Here is a 22574-nt window from a genome sequence, read left to right as displayed (position 1 = left end):
GTGGTCAATATCCCTTCTTTGAGCTTGTGCCTACTTCACTTCACTATAAATGATTAGAGGTTCTTGCATATCAAAGCATGAATTTCATACGCTGGACTAAAGGACAAAATTTGTAAGCCATTCATGGGCACCCAACCTTGAGAAGAGGCATGTTGCTTGCAATGTAGATAGGTCCACTGATATGCTTTTTTCTTTATGAGAAATTGATGCTGAAAGCTCAAGTCATTCAATCTCTTGGTACAACATTTCACACCTTCTCCACCTTGAATAAACCTCCTAAAATCACAAGTCTCTTTCAAGTGATAAACCTGAGCCTCTGGAGTATAAGATTCTTTTACAAGATCCATTATCTCCACTAAAGTGAAGGCATTGTTTCTTCCAAGCTTCTTGGAGAACGTACTGAACATTTTATCTATTTGATTGTAGAGTATGACCAACAAAGAGGAATCCAAATTTAATCTCATGAACGTTTCCCTTGTCCACCACAAGCATACATATGTATGCAAGAAATATCTAGTTTTTATTTTCTCTTACTGTATTGTCAAGCTATATAAGAAGGGGGTGTTCCCACAATGTCATAATGCAAGTTTGTGATTGATAGATTGGATCGGTGTGTGAATTTCGATAATTTAAAAATACTTTAGCTTGGAGCTTTTTGTGAATACAAAAGACATCCCACAAGATGAATTTGCACAAATGTCTTTTCCTTCACATCTTTTGGAACCCTCATGAATTGTGGAAAATAGGTCTTCTTTTGATCCATACCATCCATAAAGATGATTTGAGTTGCATGTAAAAATGCCCAAAAATTATTAAACATACTTAAAATCTTTAGGAATCAACTTGTACATGTAATACAATATCGGTACCTCGTTTGCTTGAGGTTGTTGATGTTTGTGGTTGACTCTTGAGGTTTGCACATATACTACGTACTCTTGTTCTTATTTTTTGGGGTTTCTTCACATTATTAAGGAAGCTCTTCCACAATCTACTAAAATCGCTATAGTTGGCAAAATTTTCATCGCCTTTTGACATCTCCTCCTTGTATACTGTGTAAACCTCAAGACTTTAACTATCCATCAACTGCAGTTTTCTTATTACATCCTTCCTAGCAACATAGCTTTCCATCCTTGATACGGCCATATGTCCAATAAGCCTTATAAGATGTGGATGCCTAAATAACTTTTCTTGTACATGCAATAAAATATCGGCACCTCGTTAAGAATTTTAAACATAACACATGCTAGTGCATGTTTCCCTCATCTAAGCCTCCGATATCAAGAATTGCATCTTCTTTTTCCCATAACTGGTATTTTATCAATGTGCAACCTTTGCTTCCTTAGGTTCCTTGATGGAGTAGATGGAATGTATTCAGCACTTAGAGGTGAAGGTAAATGTGTGAGTGAAGCAACCACAGGTGACAATGGTACATTCATAGCCTGAGTAGAAATATAATGCACATTAGACCTACCCGAGCAACCTCAAAGCATTGCCTCTTCTCACTCATTCCCTTTGAAAGACTCAGATTCATATGAGGACACTGAAAGATCCATTGGCAAGTGTACATTCTCACCCAACCCTAAAAATGGAACCCAAAAGGCACTAAACTAAGCTAAAAACGAGCTTTTGAGGTCCATATTTGAAGAAGTAAATGTCATTTGTAATGTTTTAGAAATTTTAAACCTAGGACTTGAAATATACTTTTTTAACCTGTTTATCTTAGTCTATAAAATCCTAACTCTTTGCCCTAATGCCCCATCATTTACTATTCCCTAGATCTGACATCTTCTTGCCCCCACCACTAATGTATTTAATCCATACTTTGCAAACAAAATGGCCCCAATTCCAAAAAAGTAAGTAGAATCATAAAGATTCTCTTTTGATACTTTTTGGATTTCTTATAAATTCTTTGTAGAACAATTGTTGCTTTCTTTAGTTTTTAAATACATTCACAAAAAACAAAAAAAGAATTTGTATTGTTTTTATCAAATCTGACATTTTCTCATAAAATTTTCAAGAGGCTTTGTGCAATTCCAATTCGAGGGATCGGGAGGTTGCATGGTAATTTGAGTCCTACAGTCAGATTAGCATGCAGTCTGATGCTAATATAATCCCTAGGATCGGATTAGTGTGCAACATTTTTAAAGAGGCTATGCAATATTTTGATCCTCGACATGTTAATCCAATCCCTAGGATCAAATTAGTGTGTAGCCTCAGGTTAATCCAATCCCCATATCAGATTTTAAAGAGCCTCACTCTAACCTATCCTTTAGAACTAGTAATTTTATCCTGGGGATTGGATTAGCATGATGTCAACATAGAAGTTTCTTACTAATCTAATGCCTAAGATTGGATTTGCATGTAAGATTTGCAAATTTGCTCTCGGGAATCGGATTACCCATAGGCTTCATGAGAAATTGTTTGAAAGGCATTTCATCCTTATGAGTTCTGCGAAACTCCACTCAAACATGATGTTTGGGATCGAGTTTCTATGACTAGTACTAATTTGGTCCTTGGGATCAAATTCATATGTGTATAGGGTAGTTTTCCTTTCAGTTTCCTCATTGTTATTAATAGAATATTAAGATTTTTTCTCCTATTCTCAAAAGATTTGAAGTAAAAATATAGTTTCGTTGTCTTGAAAGAGTCCATTTTCTACTATACTTTATGTTTTGCTTAATTTCTTTGATATTTTTTAAATTCAATTTCCAAATTGTTTCCTTTTCTTTGTGCAAACCATTGATTGTACACAAGAAGGGGAGTGCTTTTGAGAGTGATTCCCCATAACCTACACCTCCTAAGGTCCTTCTAGGTTGTGAACAAAAAGTAAGACCAAGTAGATCTCTCCTATTACTAAGTCAAGCTATTTGCTTTTCTGGTCAACAAAGAGGGTCTCTTAACCCTAAATTACTTTCACGAAGGTTCTTAGCAGTAGCGCAATGAAGAACTTTTAGCATAGACTACCCACTAATACCCTTGTCACACATTGAGTTTTTGGATAAGAGCTTGCTCTTCTATTTGTCTAGGGGTTCTCTTTTACAAGCAGACAAGAAATGAGGTCCTCTATTATCTACAATGAAGATCAAAGTTTTTCTTTGACCTTCACTGTATCCACCAAAGTTGACTCTTCGTAGAAGCAAATTTCAATTCTTAAGATGAACTGTGATTTGAATCAAGCCGTTTTCTTTCAATGAAGAAGTATATGAATCTATTAGGGAAAACACTAATCTTTTGCCCAAGATTGTTCCTCACATATTCCTAGTTCGGGATACATCTAGGGAATCATAGATCTAGGGAATCCTAGTTCGGGATACATCTAGGGAATCATAGATCAAAAAGTCTCCAAAGAGGGGAGATAAATAGGTCACAAATAGGAAGTGGTAAAGGTGCAAACAAGGGAACACTAGTGCCAAGCCTAGGGGCTTCAAAGAAGAGATAAAAATCAATGCCCCCAATAGGTAGAGGTTGCCTCATCACCATCTTCAGATGACCATGAGGAGTAAGATGTAGATGCTCCTAGTATTTCAATGAATTCTGGGATAATGAGCACACAAATGCATATTCTAAGAGCGTAGATTTGACACACAAAGCTTATGAACACAAGGACTTGAAGCTATAGGTAAAGAAGCCTCACAGGTTCCTCTTGACCCAAATCAGGAAGGAGACCATCTGAAGCTAGAGAGCCATACCCACTACATGTGGCAAATCTAAGGGCTAGAATGAATATCAATACTTTTACCAATGGGGTCCCTTTCCTTGTAATGTTGATCCAACTCTGTGCCTTGAGAAGCACAATTTTGATATTTCAAAGGCACTGAGTAAAGACTAAATTTTGATATTTCAAAGTCTCTCCACCCAAATCCGCATCAACTCTCTACACATCACCTTTGTAGTGAGCTTAAGAAAGTTAGTCTTGCCAATTGACCAGCACTTACCCCTCCACACTACCGAAGGAAACGGATTAGAAGGCCACCATTGTGGAACAGCAGCCACAATCTGTGACAAGAATCTCGCGTCTGCATTCATCAATCTGAATTGTCACACTTGAGTCAATGGTTTCCAAAAAGCCGCCTTAAAATCCCAGATCTGTTGCCAATATCTCATACCCTTCCTGTGCAACGATCTTGCCTGCTGTAGATCGAGTTCCGCAAGTGGTTTCCGATCTACTGTTACAGCATAGCCCCACCATATATGTTCTAATAGACTGGCATCTCCCCGAATTCTGGATCTCCCTTTCCATACCAAAGCCCCAACACCTTGTTTCCATAAGACCTTGAAAGGGAAGAAAGACATGACCTTGTCAAACCATGAAAGACCAGTCCACTGTCCAATCTTCCTTCCGCTCCTCCTATCGACAAAAAAATTGACCACTTCAATCCACGGCGCATTCCACACCTTTTCATTATCCTTCCAGTGAGAATCCTTGAAATGCCATACTGAAGCAATGTAGGTCGTCGAGGCAACTAATATATGATTGATCACCAACACCCGCACATTCCATCCTAGCTTTAGTCCATGCCAATAAGTCAGTTTCTGCATCACCCGTTCTTTGAACCACTGGAATCTCTGCCCCTAGGCCCAAAGGGGCACCCAGGTAGCGTACAACCTCACCCCTAGGAAACCATCTGACCGGTAGGAGTGCGAGGTCCCGATGTCATCTCAGATCGGTGACCAGCATGAGAAGCCGACTGGGGTTGGACCTTTGGGTGATGAGGGGCTCTAAAAGAGCAGTATTGTGGGGAGTGCTGTGGAGGAGCGCCAGTCGAGAGCAGTCTATGCTAACAAGTCACCGCCCCCGAAAGAAAGGCTTAATCTAGTGGTTCTAGACAAGGAGGGTGGTGATGCTTGGCCCGTTGCTAGAGAGGAAAGGGGGATAGCAGTAGAGGTATCTAGGGGGGAAGTGGATGCTAATGGCCGCAGTACATCCAAGGTGTCTTATCTCCTGGAATTCGCGAGGGTTGCTGCAGTAAAATCAAGCAGAGTAGATGCCTTTCAGTGGTGAGTGTCCATAAACCCTTCGTGGTTCTCTTGCAGGAGTGTAAGTGTGGCAAACACGATTAGTTGTGGTTCGCGTGCGGGTAGATGGGAAACCCCGTGATAGTTAATTGCCCAGTCAGAGGAAGGGGAGGCTCTGCCATTCTAGCCAAGAGTGGACGCAATCCTCAGGAAGTGTTCCGGGATAGTAGGGGATGGTTTGTGGCAGCCAAACTTAGTCTGAGTGGTTTCTGTTTTCGTGTCATTAGTGTGTATGCACCAAATGGAGCGAGCTCCAGGTCACAATGTTGGGGGGAACTGAATGATGCCTTGTTTGATGCCTATTGGTTGGTGGGAGGAGATTGGAATATGGTATATGATCCCAAAGACAGATCGCATGCAGGTGTTTGTATCATGGGCAGGGAGAAACAGCTATGGAAGAGTCTTTGCATGAATTGGGGTTGGGTGGACTGAAGAGAATTGGAGAAGGAGGGTCTTGCACGTTTCTATTGGCATAACAAAGGAAAGGATGAAGGTTGGTGGTTGAAAGCACTGATGAAGGGGAGATACCTCAGTTCTCTAAGCGTGTCAGACCACTCACCGATTTCTTGGTCTTTCTCGGTCCCACTGATAGTGTGTCAATCGTATGACATTCCGTTCAAGTTTAATAACCAGTTGCTACTATAGATAAAGACTTCAACAAGGAGATTGAGGAGACTTGGCGTAATTGCATGAAAGGGATCCAAGATTCGTGTATAAAGTGGGGCCCAACAGGTTATGGAGGGCTTCGCTCGAAGGAAGCGGAGGAATAAACATCGTCGAATGGAGCAACATCCAATTCCAGCCGCGCCTCGGCATTTACTCGCTATGCAGCAAGCGGAGCCATGCCTTGTCGCTCGCTCAACACTTTTCAATTGAATCGAGTCCACAGATTAACTCACTAAAAGAAGCCTTTACTACAGGTACAACTACAGGTACGCTTGCTTCTACCAGCATGCCTCTTTTGAAGGCATATTGGTAGAAGCAAGCGTACCTGTAGTTGTACGTACAGTTGTACTTGTAGTAAAGGCTTCACTACTGGAATTCGAAGAATTCATGTGTTGGCGAAAGCTTGGTCGAAGTAGGCCAAGTGAGAGGAGTCATTACATCTCAATAGGATAAGGGAGTCTCTATAGCATGCAATTCTGGAGATACTGTTGTTGCATGTCATCTCGGTTTTGGGTCGACATTTGTAAGGATGGTTCAATCACTCTTTGCTAATGCCTCATTGTGCCTGTGCCTGAATGGTGGGATTGTGAGAAGCTTTGATCTTCGTAGGTCGGTGAGGCAGGGTTGTTTGCTTACACCTCTGTTGTTTGCCTTGTGTACCATGCCATTGATTGAGATGGTAAAAGAAGGGATGACTTTGGGGGAGTTTCAGGGGATTATTCTCCCTTCAGGTTAGCAATTCAGCCTACAGTTGTTTGCCGATGATTTAGTGGTGTTTGCTACGGAAGCAAAGAGCTCCGTGGAGGCACTTTTTAAGTTTATCCGAGTGTACGCGAATGCCTCGGGGTCAGTTTGTGATTGGGCAGTCGACTCTTCCCTGTAGAGGCCTCTGCTGAAGATTCTCCAGGGAACCGTTGACCATTATAGATATCGACAACCTTTCCTCTTTTCGTAACAAGCCTCAGAGGATTGAGAAACTTATGTTGATCGAAAACCCCCAAGGTCTAACTTCTGTATTCTTGCACGTCTCTTTATCGCCTCGACCCATCTCCTAAGGTAATTTTGACGAGTTCGACACGGCACCATCTGATAAGTCCACTCGACCAGAACCTTCATTATTCTTGGACTTCTCCTGTTGCAAGCTTGGATCTCAAACCTGACCGTCCACTGGTCCTTTAGCCACATTTGTATTTTCCATACGATCTGGGCATTCTCTCGCAAAGTGACATGTTTTTCTACAAATGTAGCATGCATCTGGAAAGGCATCGAACCGGACCCATTGAAGCAGTGAATCTCCACCCGGGAAGGCAACCCTAATGAAATCTGACGATTCATGTCCTCTATCCCACATAATCCACACCCTATGAGGAATACTATCTTTCTTAGGGGCCGGGTGAACCATCAAAACTCTTCTCAAAGACAAAGCAGTACACCCCACTGAACAACCCAACCAAGTCGGCAACCCAGGGAACTCGACCCACACCGGACACTCGTGAAACACAAACTCCTTAATGCTAAACAAAGGACTCCAAGGCACAATGAGCACCATTGCCCCCTTGAACACAAAAGACTTCGCAACCAGACCATTTCGCACCGACTCGGAGCAATAGCGAAGCAGAAAAAGCCCCTTGCCAACAACAAGCCTAGCTGAGTACTACGAAGCAGAAATATCACCCTCAGATGGCAGAAACCGACCAAGCTCCCCCAATGAGGGGATACGTCCGGTGAAAAACAGGTGAACTGCCCCTCTTGCCAGGCTCGCAAACTTTGGCATGACCATTTCAAGAGACACCTCACACACCACAGCATGTTCCTTCCCTGTCCCGGGAATACCCTTCCTCTCGCCTTCCCGCGCTCTCCACCCAAGCTCTTGTTTCAAGAACACCGTAACTTTCTAATCCAGAAACCACGTACCGCTCCTTTACTCACTGCATCTCCGTAAGACAGAGATTAGACCTCCTTAATTGCCTTGGTGCTGTTGCCCTCCTCTTTCCTAAAGGCCGCTTGGTCCCTGGATGGATCTAACCCACGGCTACATGAACGTTGGACTTATGAGGCGTATACTCCGAGGACTCGTCCCGCTCACTCATGATCCACACTTTAGCGTTTTGAAATCACAACTCCGGGGTCTTTTCAGGCTCTTCCTGCCCCCTATTTTCGACGGACTTGATAGATCTACACTGCGAACTCACTTCCGTAGCAGTGCGGTTGAAAGTTTTGTCCATGACTATTTATGATTGTGGGTAGATGGCAATTATTCTTTACTTGATAATACTTATTTTCATGGACTACTATACAAGTCGGGAGAAACACGTTAATGAATACAGAGTGTTAGCAACAACTACATAAAAAGTCACTTTATAAATACTATCACAAGGAGACTCTCTTGAGATGAGAAGAACTAATTGTCCCCTCAATGACTTTCCTAGAATTTATAGTCCACTATTTTCATCTGTTTTTCCTCATATGAATTGAACTATATAGACCATTGTAGCATTTTACTTTATCTTCTTAAAAATTGCATGTTCCACTTCACATGTATTAAAAGTGAGCTTCTATAGAGGTTCTACGGGTGGCAACATCATGTGTTTGAATTGATGACATTACCACCTATTTGCTCTACTCATCATGAGTATCATGAGAAAGATCAAAATCATATTTATATATATGAAGAAGAAAAGAATCGTTGTATATGGGATAATCAATGACACTTTCATGTCAAGAGAAAGGTGAAAAACGAAAGGAATTATATTAAACATACTTTACAATATTTATAATTGAAACCCTTCATCGAACTGGAATGCTGACTTCAAAATACCTCCTACTTCAGAATTATTGATTTGTGAAAGATGATATGAAAGTATAAAGACATCAATGGATAAACATTCTTATTTTAGAAATTCGACTTTTCAAAAGCATACAATAAATTAAATTAGAAGTTACTTATTTCATATATCAATGGATAAACATTCCAATTCTATATTTTAAAGTTATTAAAAAATAAAATAACAATAATAATAATTGGGCAACTATTGCAAAAAATTTACTTGTAATGACACATAAAAGAAATGAAGGAGAACTCATATTAATCAAATATATATAAAAAGAATTGTCAATACATTTGATAGAGCAACACAACTCTACACATCTCATAGCTACTCATCATTGGCATGCTACTTATCATTCTCTTTATCCTATTGCAGCTCGCTTGAGGGATTGACCACTTTAGGCTCTATTGGCTCTTCTAGCTCTAGCAACTCAGGTCTTCACCCTTGAAGGAAGGTTGGGGCTCTATGGATGCCAGCTGCGCTACTTTATTAATATCTAAGCTAAAATTTGCTTCCACCTCTTTGTCGGCTTCAAGCTAATCATTAACAACGCACACTTATTGCAAGATGAATGATCTTGCAATGGATTTTTCTCGATTACTACACAATGCCTATTCTTCTTGAGAGCATAAACCATGGTTGTCTCTGTCTTGGCCATAAAGTCCCAAACCTAAGCATCTTGAATCTCAAAAAGATCCAAATTCTTATTGATCAAATGTTGTGGCTTTCGGTATGGGTTGATGGTCAGTTTGCTCTTCTCTACATATCTCAGCGTTTGTGTTACTTCTAGAAAATGAAACACATTATTTACATTTCTTCTAAGACAATGCATAAATGTTTTGTACTTCTCCACTAAGGAGAAGTAACCAATACTCATCCTCTCAAAGGCATGTATCATCTTGTTCCCATGTACATGTTTTAGGTTTGTCTTTACCTTGTAAACCAAATCAATAAACACAATGATTGTAATATATCTAAAGCTATTATAACAGCATCTAGCACACATTAAGGATGATAGAAAGTTACAATAAACTTACCAGATCATATTCTCTTATGAATGAATGGGGTCGATTAATGCTTTGGTCATAGAAGCGGCTTGGGCCATGGAATGAAAAATGATAATGCTCCAAGCTATAGCCATGTTGTGTGCCTTGAAGGCTAAGACCATTGCATCAATTAGCTTATGACCTAAAGCTATATTATTCATACATCTATTTAATCTAAAACCATAAAGGATATCTACTATTGCTAGATTATAATCTTTTTTAGGGATATTTGCAGCAAAATCCTCATATTACTGCAATATATATTGTAGTATTCAATCCTTAAAGGATTAGATAAAGGACTAAAACTTGGAGAAAACTTGGACTAAAAATATGCATCACAAAGTGCATCTTATCAAAATTCATGGTCTCTAAATCATGAAGGATTTTACAATTACTTGTTTCTTTTTAAAGATCCAATACATAAAAGCAATAGTTTTTTGATACTAGGATGTCTAGAATTAGATCCAAAAAAAAATTTGTATCAATATTAAAGTGGTTTCTAACAAAAAAAGAGATTATAGAATATCACACCCCTATCATTTTCCAACTTTATAGTCATGGAAATACTTTTTTATAGTGGTGTCTAATTCAAGGTGTCACCATGCCTATGACCAAGTACAGGTCCCCTTCTCTCAACATGGTTGCTCTTCTCACCTACATGGTATACATATTGATTCAGACCTAGAGGAGCATCTTCTTTCATCACAGTTGCATTTTCTTATGCACATGGTCCTCATGCTCACAATAAAATATTTATATACACATATTTTAAATGTCTCTATGAAGCTAAATACATGGGAGAAATCACTTCCTCAACAAGAGTGTAAGGTAAAGATTCAGACAAGAGGATTAAGGGGATAAGCAAAAGATTTGGCATGGGTGATTAACAATTCTTAATCTATCAAGGTCCTCCACTTTGGATTTGCTTTAAAACTATACAATCCACTTCCTTTTCAAGGCACTAGAAGCACAATGGATTGCCACACACGCACACGGAGAGAGAGAGAGAGAGAGAGAGAGAGAGAGAGAGAGAGAAGAGAGAGAGAGAGAGAGTTGGGGTGCTCTTCTTCTTTACATACCCACATGTTAGGGCAAAAGTTCTAAAAGAGGGTGGTCAACATATTTGGAATGTTTTTTAAAACTTATAAATACCATTGAGGCTTCCACCTATTGATGTGAGTGTAAACCTCCATAGTAGGTAGATGGATGAGCTGGATACTCCTAACACTTCCCAAAATTGTGCTAAGATGGTCATTGCAATTAATAAGAACACAAGCACCCTGAGACTCACAATGTTGAGAGCTTGAGAAATCAACTTCATGATATCAATATTGGAATGTGATGCTTGTACAAGATTCTACCTCTAAGCAACTTCATGATATCAATATTGGAATGTGATGCTTGTACAAGATTCTACCTCTAAGCATATGCACATGCGCATTGAAGTTAGTGGAGAGAGCACCTAATGAGTCAAGTGTAAGATAGGAACCCCTATTTGACCTTGACAATTTTATGGGATACCCTTTTGCATATTCAAAGTATATTATAAATACATGAATTAACCTGGATACCAAAAAGACCCCATTGTATATATACACCCTTGCTTAAAAAACATTTTCCTTATATGCAAGATGTGGAAGAGAGAATCCCCCAAGAATCCCCATGAGAGAACATAATGTAGAGTAGTAATTGCTCTCCACATTATTTGTTCACCTTGCTTATAAGTTTCTATTGTTCATGTACTACTCAAACATATTTAGCCTAATTTAACTAATCATAGTAAGAGTCGAGAGATATGATGCATTTAGGTGTGTATGCAAGTGACTAAGACACCTATGGAGTTGAAAACGTTGGGCATCTTTCCCTGATAAAACACTAGGAGGGCACACGCACTTGTTTTCCATCTTTCCATGTCATCGTTTTAGTAGTGCTATGGAGGGTATTGCATTTAGGGTGAGTCGTTCCTTGGTCAAGGCTGACTAAGTAAGTGTGGGCTATGACACATAGGTAATTCAATATTTTTTACCATTAACTCCTTAGAGGGAGTGCTAATGAACATTTATTAACATTGTCTCTTCTCAAAGGGAGTGCTTTTGTGAATTTCCAAGTGAAAATATGATATTTTAAATAAGGTTGCTTAGGTGAAGCTAAATTATGTAGTATAGTGTTAAAGGAGTTTTGGCGGTAAAAGAGAAAGCAATCGATTTTTTAAAGGGCGTTGGGCTATTAAAAATGAATTTTTGTAGGATGATCTCCATAAATAGCAATTTTAAGCACATGAGCTTAAATTAAAGTTTTTAAAAATCACACATGGAAATTCAGAAAGGAGTTTGAATTTTGCACTTTGACCCTACCTCGAAAAGAGGTAGTGCCAACAACAGGCCACAAGCTTTGAAGAAGGCTAGTAAAGTGAGTTATAAACGTAAGCGATGAAGTGTTTGCGATATATTGAGAGGCAGTGCGGGGGGGGGGGGGGGGGGGGCAGCGGGCATGAGAAGAAGCACAAGTTTGGAAGGCGAGAAATGAGATAAAGTAGGTAGATGGAAAGAAGAAGGACCAAGAAGATTAGTGACTAGTGAGGAGTTAGGAGGAATGTTGAAGGGAGGAGGAGGAGGAGGAGGAGGGGCAAAGTGTGGTAGGCGTGTGAGAAAAGGGGGGGTTTTCCAAAAGCTTAGAACGTACAAAGGGGGTTCATGGTTCAGGGACGACGGAAAGACCGTTGACCGTTGGAACGCGTCTCACGTGCTCTTTACAATACTACTTAACAACAGTAGCAGCCCCAAATACCACAGCTGCACCCCTTCGCCCTCTCCAAGAATCGCTCGCTCGCCTTTCTTATTCTCGGCTTTTCGCTTTGCATACTCGCCTCCTCGCCATCCTTCCTCATTCATCACCTTTCATCTTTCTTCAGCTCGTCGTACGTCGTTTGCCACCTTGGTGTATTTACATCCGGAGCTAACAGACGGGTCCAAGAGAAGGGAACTCGGTGTGCGCGGAGAGACAGCTCCATACGTTCGTTCCTACTTTGCAGAGCTTCTAGGCTCCTCGCCAGGGACAAGTGAAAGAGAACGAGGCAGAGAGTAAGAAGAGAGAGGCCCGTGTTGGTTGAACATCACCTGCTTGCAAGCTCCGGAGTCCGGGGAGAGAGAGAGAGAGAGAGAGAGAGAGAGGTTTCTGCCCAACCTCGGTCCGCCATCAACTTCTTGCGCCCTTGGGTGGAAAGGCATTCCTTGTCGGCTATCAACTTCTTGCGACCTGCAAGCTCTCTGCTTCGTGTACAAGCTCCTGATATGGGCGATCCGTTTTGTTCCTGTAAGGTGTTTCCTTCTCCGATCACAGAAGCACTCAGCACACAAACTATCGTGCGTTCTGCTAGTGCTTATCGTCGAAAGTGCCCTGCTGTTCACAACAGAGGTAGCAAATGCCAGCGAGTGAAGCTCCTAAAGGATCAAGACACACTGCGATTAAAGGATTCAGCAGAGAGATGGAAAAAACCAATGAAAGAACCCGCGAAAAGATTTGGACGTTCGAGTGGAGTCGTTCATTGTGGTCATTCAGAATTCCTTAACCGTTTGGCTACATATGTTCGCCATCCAGCTACTTTATTACCCAAAGCCACATTATTTTTCAATTCAGGACTGCCTACAGTTAATATTCCGGACAGTCTTGTGACCTTCGCGAGCAGTTCTGCAAGTCAAATTCTTGGCGAACTTGCTGTAGCGCTCCAGAATAATTCTAGTACTGCCTCTCTTGCTACTATTTTGATTACTATGGCTGGCTCTGCGATTGGTGTCGCATCTTCTAGGAACAGGAGGGAATTAGACGGGTCCGCTTCGAAGGATAAAGAGAATGGCGATCAGAGTTGGGAAAAGTTAAAAGCGGGTGCCCTTACTCAGCACGAGTATCGCGAATCAATGGATGACTTTGAAACGGGAGATGTTTTGCCTACGGAATACGATCCTGATGTGATTACGAACTATTATCGGAACAGGCCCTTTCTTGTGCTATCAAGGGCAGCTCTTATAGCGAGTGACTGCTCGTTCCTAATTGCAAATATTCTGATCGATTTGGCCACTAAAAGAACGAAAGACAATGAAACCCTGCGAGCCGCTCAGCTTGTGGACGTGATCACACGACTTGGTCCCACGGCAGTCAAGGTGAACAACTATCTTCCTATTTCCCCTCAAGTGTTATCAAAGCTCGCATTCTCTCTCTCCCTCTTTCTTACGCGCGCGCGCGGACACATACACACCCTCACGCACACGCGCACATACACACGTACACTCGCATGCACATAGATTTCGATAGATACAGAGATAGATAGATATCGGGTGTATGTATCTATAACTCCTCAAAGAAAAAACCCCTACCCCTATTGTAAATGCACTTTGGGAAAATAAAAACGCCCCTAGTGTCATGCGTGCGTGGGTGGGTCCGTGCGTGACACAGAGAAAGAGAGAGAGAGAGAGAGAGAGAGAGAGAGAGAGAGATGCACACACATATAGACATAAAAGGTAACACATGCAATGCATTGTTGCAATCTGAACATTGAGCTCATAGTAAGAGCTGCTCTATTTCTGTAGTAGTGACATTAAAGGCCAATTTGGACCGTATTTAAGGCTACACATGGATCAATGTGTCAGCTGTTACTTAATTTGCCAGACTTTTCGTTGATGAGCTCTATTTAAATTGTGCTGAGCACCACAGATACATAAATCTGTCATCTCCTATCCTAATTTACTGCCAAACTTTTACTGGCTTGCTGTATGAGCAGGTTGGGCAGGCATTGAGTATACGTCCTGATATTCTTCCGGCCACATATTTGGAGGCGTTTCAAAAGCTTCAAGACAGGGTCCCTCCATTTTCAAATGAAGAGGCAAAGTACTTGATTTCTGAAGGACTTGGACACGCTGTTGATGAAATTTATTCTGAGTTCTCGGCTAACCCTGTTGCGGCTGCATCTTTGGGGCAAGTACGCCGGAAATCATTTTTCTTTTGTTCAATCTTCTTTCAAAAGCTCAAACTTAATGTTTTGTTTTAATCAAATATTTCCAATAGAATTCTGGAACGTATATGAAGGATGAGCTTTGTACCATGAACACAAGAAAATAAGCCTGTCTTTTCTTTTACTGCTCTGACTTGGCTCTCTTTTGACATTGGATATGCCTTCACTTTGCTCATAGATTAAGGGCAAGCATGCCAAAGTCTGTTATCTATTGTCCATCGGTTTTTTAGGAAAGACCATTGCTAAAAGATTCTGCTTTCTTGAGAATATACTTCGTTTCTCTAATTGTAAAAAGGGTTCCGTGTAAGTCAAGTAAAGAACGTACTTTTACTTTCCAAACATAAACACAAAATTTAGCGTGACATTGACTGGGTCCTCAGCTTATGGTGAGTTAGTTCCTCTTTGCTAATAGCTATTGCATATGGTATCAACAGGTATACAAGGCCAAACTACGTGTCTCTGGAGAAGCTGTAGCTGTGAAAGTGCAAAGACCCAGAGTCCTTGAAAAAGTTTCTTTAGACTTGTTCATCATAAGGCTTCTTGCCAAGGCATTCCAAAAGCTTCCCAGTACCCAGACTGACATTGTATCACTCCTTGATCATTGGGCTATTCATTTTTTTCATGAGCTTGATTACAGGCAAGAGGTAATTTCTGCCATGTGTTGAATTCTTAGTTCTCTCCCTTGTTTTTCTTGATTCAACTAAAACTTTTACTACAACAAAACAGAATACTAACTCATTTACATGAATATAAAATTCGAAAGCAAACCAGTCGTTTGTTCTTCTACATGGTTGCTGTGTTGTAGTATTTGGGACCAAGTATGATACGTAAGGTGATAGGTCTTTCATCATGCAATGTTTTCCCTTTGCCTTGCTGCTTGCTGTTCAGCACTCTAGACGGAACATGCAAACATATAGGGTCAAGAGTAAACATACTTCGTGAACTCATATCTATTCAAGAGCTTCTGTAAAATATGCGAGGATTTTAATTAACAAAATTTGTGTCTGGGTTGACTGCCGATTTAGTTTTTGTCCAATATGATACATTGTGTGGTTGTTTTACGTAGTGTAGGGTTTGTTTTATAGCTCTTTTTGGCAAAGATTATAGAAAGCAGGCCAGTATATTGATTCTATTTTGACAACCCAGGCGAAGAATACAGAGGAGTTTAGGAGGAACATGAGATCTTTAGCTAACGTTGTGGTGCCGAGAGCTCATATGCAGTACACATCTCGTAAGGTAAGAATATAGGCACAGGAAAATCTGAATTTTCTTGCACCTGGACTTCTTATTTCTCTTCCTCTTTCAATTGTTAGCCATAAAGAATCTGAAATGGAAGCTTACTATACTCAGGTGCTCACGACAACTTGGGTTGAAGGAGAAAAATTGTCCGAAAGTAAAGAAGGGGATGTGGCAAATCTTGTGTCCACTTCTCTGAATTGTTATTTGATACAACTTCTAGAGAGTGGCTTCCTCCACGCTGATCCACATCCAGGGAATCTACTACGGACGCCTGATGGCCGCTTGTGTGTGTTGGACTTTGGCTTGATGATTCAGGTAAAAATGATCAATCATTTACATACCAGGTCAATTCTATGTCGCTATCTGCTGCTTTGCATAAAAAGAAACAAGTTTGCATACTGTATGTGGGTGCCCCGTAAAATGTTGTAGAGATATGGGTAATTTATAATGCCACCTCTGAAGAATAAACAGGAAAAATGATGATGACCTGCTCTATGGAACTGGGATAGCAAAGTATTGGCATGTTTGTGAATGCTTGTTTATTTGAGAGCTGGCTGGAAAAAGTATCCACAATTTATGACTAAATACACCACATAACCCTTCAGTGAATTTGATCCTGTGAGTAAACTGATTGCATATCATGCTAGGATTTAATGCTAGAAACTACTTCCCAAAACTCCTCACCTGGAGCAATGTAGATCATGTGATTGAACCAGAGAATGCCATATGTTTGACAGCTATAAGGAATGCTATTGCAAATTCACTCTGATACTGAGTCAATGTTATGCCCATTCTGTAATCCTCCCATTTTATAATCTTTCACAAATCTCCTTACAGAGAAGAAAAGGAAGGGCGACAAAATTGCGAAGAGGTTGGGGAGGAGTATAAGCATCCTTTTATGACAGTCATTTTGAACATATCTTGATAATAGACATCTTGAGTAAAGTTTAGTACAACAAGATGCTTGTATAGGCTGGGCGACATTCCTGAGTCATAGGCAAGAAAGCCCTAAGCTTCTCTGTTGATACCTTTGCTCTGTCCATTTCTCGAGTTCTTTTTTCACACAAAGGCTGAGACACATCATTGTCCGCTCTCTTAACGTCAATCGTGGATTGTCTTGCCGTAGCCTAGGGCCACCTTGGATAGAGGAGGAGAATGCTACGTAGGTTTTAGTGCATTATTCCAATCGCCTTGAGAAGCATGCCATAATTGTCTTTGATGGTCTACATGCTTGGTTCCTCAATCATGATGCCAATTCTCTCTTCTTAGTGAATCAACTCTTGTTTTGTCACTTTTCTCTTCTCCCGCAGAGAGTACTCCCATCAAACTTGCAGTATATGGCAGCAGGCTAAATAAGAAAAGGTCATTACTTCAAAGGTGAAGCCAAAATGTATAGATCCAACCACTCAAATCAATGACACACACCTATCAACAAGAAAGTCAGAGCGGACTGTTTTCATCCATCGCATTTTTTGCAAGCGTGTTTCTTAATGTTCTCATGAATACTCGAAAGTAGACGTTCAAGTAGTCCAACACATTGCCAGGGATTGCCTCTGCTCTCAATTTCAACAAAATTCCTATTTTGTGTGAGCTAAATCAATTTATGCAACCTACCCAGGTGCTTTTACTTTTTCTTTCCATAGCTTTTCACTCTCAACTATAACCTCCTAAATAATACCAACATATATTAAATAGCAAAAGGCTTAAAGAAAGAATGCAATATGAATTGAGACCTGACACTTATGATATATGCAAACGATGATATATGCGAACGATGTTACCGGTGAGTCTTCTGATAGTCTTGGAAAACACTTTATGCAGATAGCTGATAAATATAGGAGTACTGTTTACATGGATGGTTACCCTAATATCCTACAACCATACAGATTAAGCTTTTGTGACAGTTTCAGTCTTTGTTTCTAATAGTACCGAAGTACAACCCAAGTATGGTATAGTGTAGTGTGATCCAGCAATTCAAAAATTGCTTTACATTTCAGGGCATCTGTTTTTCATTTTTGGTCTTAATTTAAGTGATATGTGTTATCTGCAGGAGCACATCAGGTCTTCATTCTTCTAGTTTAATATTTTGTGATTGTGGATCCTCAGGTAACAGAAGATCAGCGCTATGCATTGATTGACTATATGTCCCATTTAATCAACGCAGACTATGACAAAGTCGCCGATGATTTGATAAGCCTGGGATTTGTGCCACCTGATATGGTTAATCACGAAAAGACTGCGGCAATTTTGCCACAGCTTAGTAGAGTGCTTAGTCAGCTTGTGCAAGGTGGTGGCTTTCAACAAATCGATATTCAACAGGTATCTTGTAAGGGATGGCTCCTAAGTCACTCTCTTTTCCTTTCCCACTTGAAGATATCTATTTTTGCGGCTAATAATCTAAGGCTTAAGCTCGAATCTGTCTGCCTCAAATAGCATCTAAGTCATATCAAAGCCACCTACAATGTAATTATTGGCCTTGATAATGGAAGATCAACTTATTAAAGATGGTACTGACATGCCCATAGATCACTGATGATTTGGCAGGGATGGCAAATGAATACACAATCGTCATTCCACCTTACTTTGCATTGATACTTCGTGCCTTCTCAATATTGGAGGGGATAGGCTTGAAATCAAATCCTGACTATGCAATTGTCGAAGAATGCTATCCGTACATTTGCAAGAGATTGCTGACTGATGACAGGTAGGCACAAATGTACCGATTTGTTCAGTTTCTATGTTGTTGGCTTTTTTATTGCATTTGACAAGTTATATATGATCAGTTTCCTAAAATCAATTTGTCATCTGGTTTTTTCCACAGTCCTCGGGCTCGCATTGCTTTGAAGTACTTCCTGTATGGTGACAAAGAACAATTAAATGTACAAAGAGTTGAGGGTGTACTGGTTGGGTTCCAAAGTTTTAGTAAACTAATGATGCCTACAGCTGATTCAAAATTGGCAGTGCCTTCAATTGATTCTACATCTAAGGACGTGCTTTTTGCTCTTTTTGCACCAGAAGGCAGTTTTCTACAGGAGTTGCTGCTTACAGAGGTAGGTTCCATAATTTGTGAGAAACTTGTATTACACCGAACTATAGCTGCAGAATTTGGTGCCAGAAGTTGACACTGTAGTGACTGTTGTTTTCAGTTTTCAAATAACCTATGAGCATGAAGCTTGACCATTTTACATATCAATCTGCCTGTGAAGCAAAACTTGTTTGATTCACGAGGATGGAAGCATGCCATGTTTGCTCTTTCTGGATACCTAAAAGGTCATCTGAATTAGCATGTGTTATTATTATTATTACTTTGCATCACATAGCCTTCTATTAACCATGAAACAACCAGCTGAGAGAAGAAACTCAAGGCATAGATGTGGAGCATGATACTGGCCAAGGTAAGAGCTAGTGGGTGGACCCGGGTGTCATCAATAGCCTCTGTGCATCTAGATCTTCAAATATGTTAGGCAGTGTGATGCTTGCTACATAATGTATGCTCAGGTCTGTATTGAGAGACAAGGACAGCATGAAGTTGTCAAAAGTGTACAGCAAGGTGCCAAACCGTGATAGCCAAGGAGAAGTCCTGACTCTCATAAAAATACCTAAAGTCCATAACTGAAAACCAGGCCACTAAACCCGAAGTAATGATGAAAGGGGAGGAGGAAAACCTGCACAACAGTTCTGCTATCCTGGTCCTAATGATCCTGGCTTGTCTGCACTCCCAGAGGTAGTGCCGAATATACTCATCTATTGATAAGGACAAGAGGGATCAGCTCCAAAAAATCATCCTCCATTGATTCAATGCAATCCCACTATGAATAGGAAGCTAGAAGAAGAGGGCAGCTATATATTCCTGGGGGATTTCTAGAGACGCCCTCAAAAAGACCTCTGAATCTCCAAGGGTGTCTGAAAGCTCTCCCAATGATTAGCTTTGGAAGGTCTCCAACCTCTTGCAGTGATTTGGAATTTTTTGGCAGTACTGTGAAGTAAAAGAAAGAAAGGCAATTTGCATGGTTGTCTACTACAATCCACTCCCACACGTGTGGATCCCATTGAAGATATATAATGGGGATGCCCCCAAAAAGCCAAAGCCTTCAAATATCAATAGGGATATTGTCTAGAAGAGGGCTATATACCAGCAAGAAGCAAAATGATCAACAAAGCCAGGTGTGCATCAAAAACCACATTAGATCTGACCAATCTGCCTCCAGACTGCATACCTGAAAATATCTTTTAAAAAGACAAATTTTGGCTGCATCTCTGGACTGTTTGCACGTGGTTTCCTAGAGTGGACCTATAGGACTCAAATCTGCTAGTGCTCAAACACTCTACATGCACACAGATATGTATAAATTAATCCACATCGAGACTTCTACAATCAAAAGGTTCATTAGAGAGAGAGAGAGAGAGAGAGAGAGAGAGAGAGAGAGAGAGAGAGCGAGACCAACATTCCAGATTTGATTTTGCAGCTTGTTCGTGTTGTGGATGCACTATCAAGAGAGGCGCTCTTTGAGCTCTTCAATGGTTTCAACAGAGCCATTTTTCCATTTTCTATTTTTCTGCCCCCTCTATCTTTTTGGCCTTCACCTGTACGAGGCTTATTCTTTGGTGTGAGCTCTGCGACTAAAATATCTAATGAAGATCAAGAGGCATTGAACTTGGTGAGAAGGCTGCAGAGTTTAGTTGGTTCTGAATTAAGTAGACTGACAGTTGCAGGTGTGTTCTCTGTGCTCATTCTTGTAATAAACTTGATTCTTGTCAGAGAATGTGGATAGTTAAGGAATCTGTGTGGTGCCAACATATTGAACTGTTTGTTTGCACAGAAAAGAAAGGCTGCTGTGTTGGAAGAATGGAGTGTCAAAATTTGGGATATTTTTGTGTTGAATAACATTACCCTCTGGATGACATAATATCTTGAAGAATGGAGAGTCAAAATTTGGGATATTTTTGTGTTAAATAACATTACCCTCTGGATGACATAATATCTTTGTTTGCCAAAAGTTCAAGACTATGCTTAAACCTCAGTCCCTGTGAATAGTGTAGACTCTAATTTAACAGACCAGCTGTGACAGTGACACTGATCAAATCCACTTACATTACGTGAAATGGCTTTGATACCAAGAAAAGACTTTGACAACCTATTAAAAAGGGGTACAAGCCTATAAGTTGAGATCAAACCCCTTAAATTTTGTAAAGTATGCATGACAGCATCATACAGGCAAATTCATGTATAATGACGAGACTTGCTGGCGAGCTAGTAAGGGGGGGACAAATTTCTCTCCCAGTAGCAAATTTATTAGCCTGTCTTTAAAGGCAACTCACATTTTCCCAATCGATTGCAGGATAAAACCCCCATGCTATTTTGCAGGGTTTATTCTGATTGGGCTGTTAGGCTGAAATTTTATATGATTAGACATCTACACCAGGATTTGCTTCTTCTTGGGATCATGTACTATTTCCTGGCGAAGCAATACACAATGCGCTGTTGCATTGGCATATATGGAAGCTGCATATATGGCTAGCTTTAGTATTCTAGTCCCACATAAATTGGACACCATTACTCATGCTAATGCTCTAAATTCTTCATGGTATCTGAAAACTTGCTCCTAGTATAGTGGATGAAGCCATATTTTTCTAATGACCTGATTGTCTTACAATTTCGCTTTTTAACTTTAACAAGTTGGAATTTGGCTTTGTTGTGCCTAGAGAATTTTATTAATATGAGCCCAACAATACTTCCAAGAATTATCGCTATTACATGAAGCCTCTCTCTGTTTAAAACATCGTTTCCTACTTGACATATGCTTGTTAACATGATTGGCACGAGCTTGTGCCAAAGGTTGAAATTTTTTGTTTGCATCTATGCTGATTACTTCCTTGCAAGATGCCTTTTCGTGTTGATAGAGTGAACGTGTTGATTTAATTTTTAAAAGACATTCTATTGCAGATATGACAGTAGCGGCACAAAGTGTCACGGCTCTCATTCCAGACCTCACTTCTGGAGTCAGCACAGCTTCAATGCGGTTTTGGTTGATGCTTCTGCATCGGAAGGCACTCCGTTTGGCAGATGATCTTGATGGAAAAAATTCCTTGACGTATTGGAATAGAGACCCAGCAGCTTATGCAAGACACGTAAAGCCTCTCAAGTTTCTTCCGGGTATAAAATCAAACGATAGCTGAAGCCATCGAAGGCATATCTAGGTGGGAATCATTGATGAATACGGCACACATCACAAAATGCGGGCATATAAACTTGGTGCTCGCCTTGTGCATCGCTCGACATAAAAAGAAAGCTCATCGAATACACCATCAGACGTGGTACCACTTGAATCAAAATCTGCTTGTAACTGCCGCTCATCAGCCACATGGAGCCAGACTCTGCCCAGGGCAAACTAGAAACCTTGATGGGTCTTTGTATACGCTTGGGTGCTATCTCGGCCTCGAGGTCCATAGGACAAAATTTTGCACGAACATGGGTTTAGTCTAGACCCTATACACAGGCGATATCATGTACAAGACATTAAAGCTTGTTAATCAGAAATTTGTTTCATTCTTTTAATGGTTGCTTCCTCTATGTGGCATAGACTTCTCTTGATGTGCACTAAGAGTTGATCATTGATTGTCCATCGTTCCTCTTGCCGTTTGGTTATTATATATTCGTCCTCAACAAATCAAAGGGTTCCAATAGAAGCTCATCACCTTCAATTTGTTCACGAACATGAGAGAATGTGGGATGACCTGTGTATCTTGTCACCCTAACAACACCTAATTCCTCCT

At 40.5% G+C, this 22574-nt stretch overlaps 1 protein-coding gene across 1 annotated transcript; it reads left to right on the top strand.

The window, feature by feature from the left end:
- Positions 1–12796: 12796 nt before the first annotated feature.
- On the top strand, positions 12797–22356 carry LOC147892144 (uncharacterized). Its single transcript, XM_087388778.1, has 10 exons — positions 12797–13713; positions 14331–14528; positions 14996–15205; positions 15708–15797; positions 15912–16115; positions 17907–18119; positions 18326–18504; positions 18622–18850; positions 20267–20513; positions 21745–22356. The coding sequence occupies exons 1-10, from the start codon at positions 12847–12849 to the stop codon at positions 21975–21977; spliced, it is 2670 nt and encodes an 889-aa protein (XP_087244904.1). The 5' UTR covers positions 12797–12846; the 3' UTR covers positions 21978–22356.
- The last annotated feature ends 218 nt before the right edge of the window (positions 22357–22574 follow it).

This window comes from Dipteris shenzhenensis, chromosome 17 (genome assembly GCF_047967505.1).
Source record: "Dipteris shenzhenensis isolate YYH24624 ecotype China chromosome 17, Dip_SZ_1.0, whole genome shotgun sequence".
NCBI lineage: Eukaryota > Viridiplantae > Streptophyta > Polypodiopsida > Gleicheniales > Dipteridaceae > Dipteris > Dipteris shenzhenensis.
The sequence above is the reverse complement of the archived record's forward strand: the minus strand, read 5'-3'. Positions and strand labels throughout refer to the sequence as shown.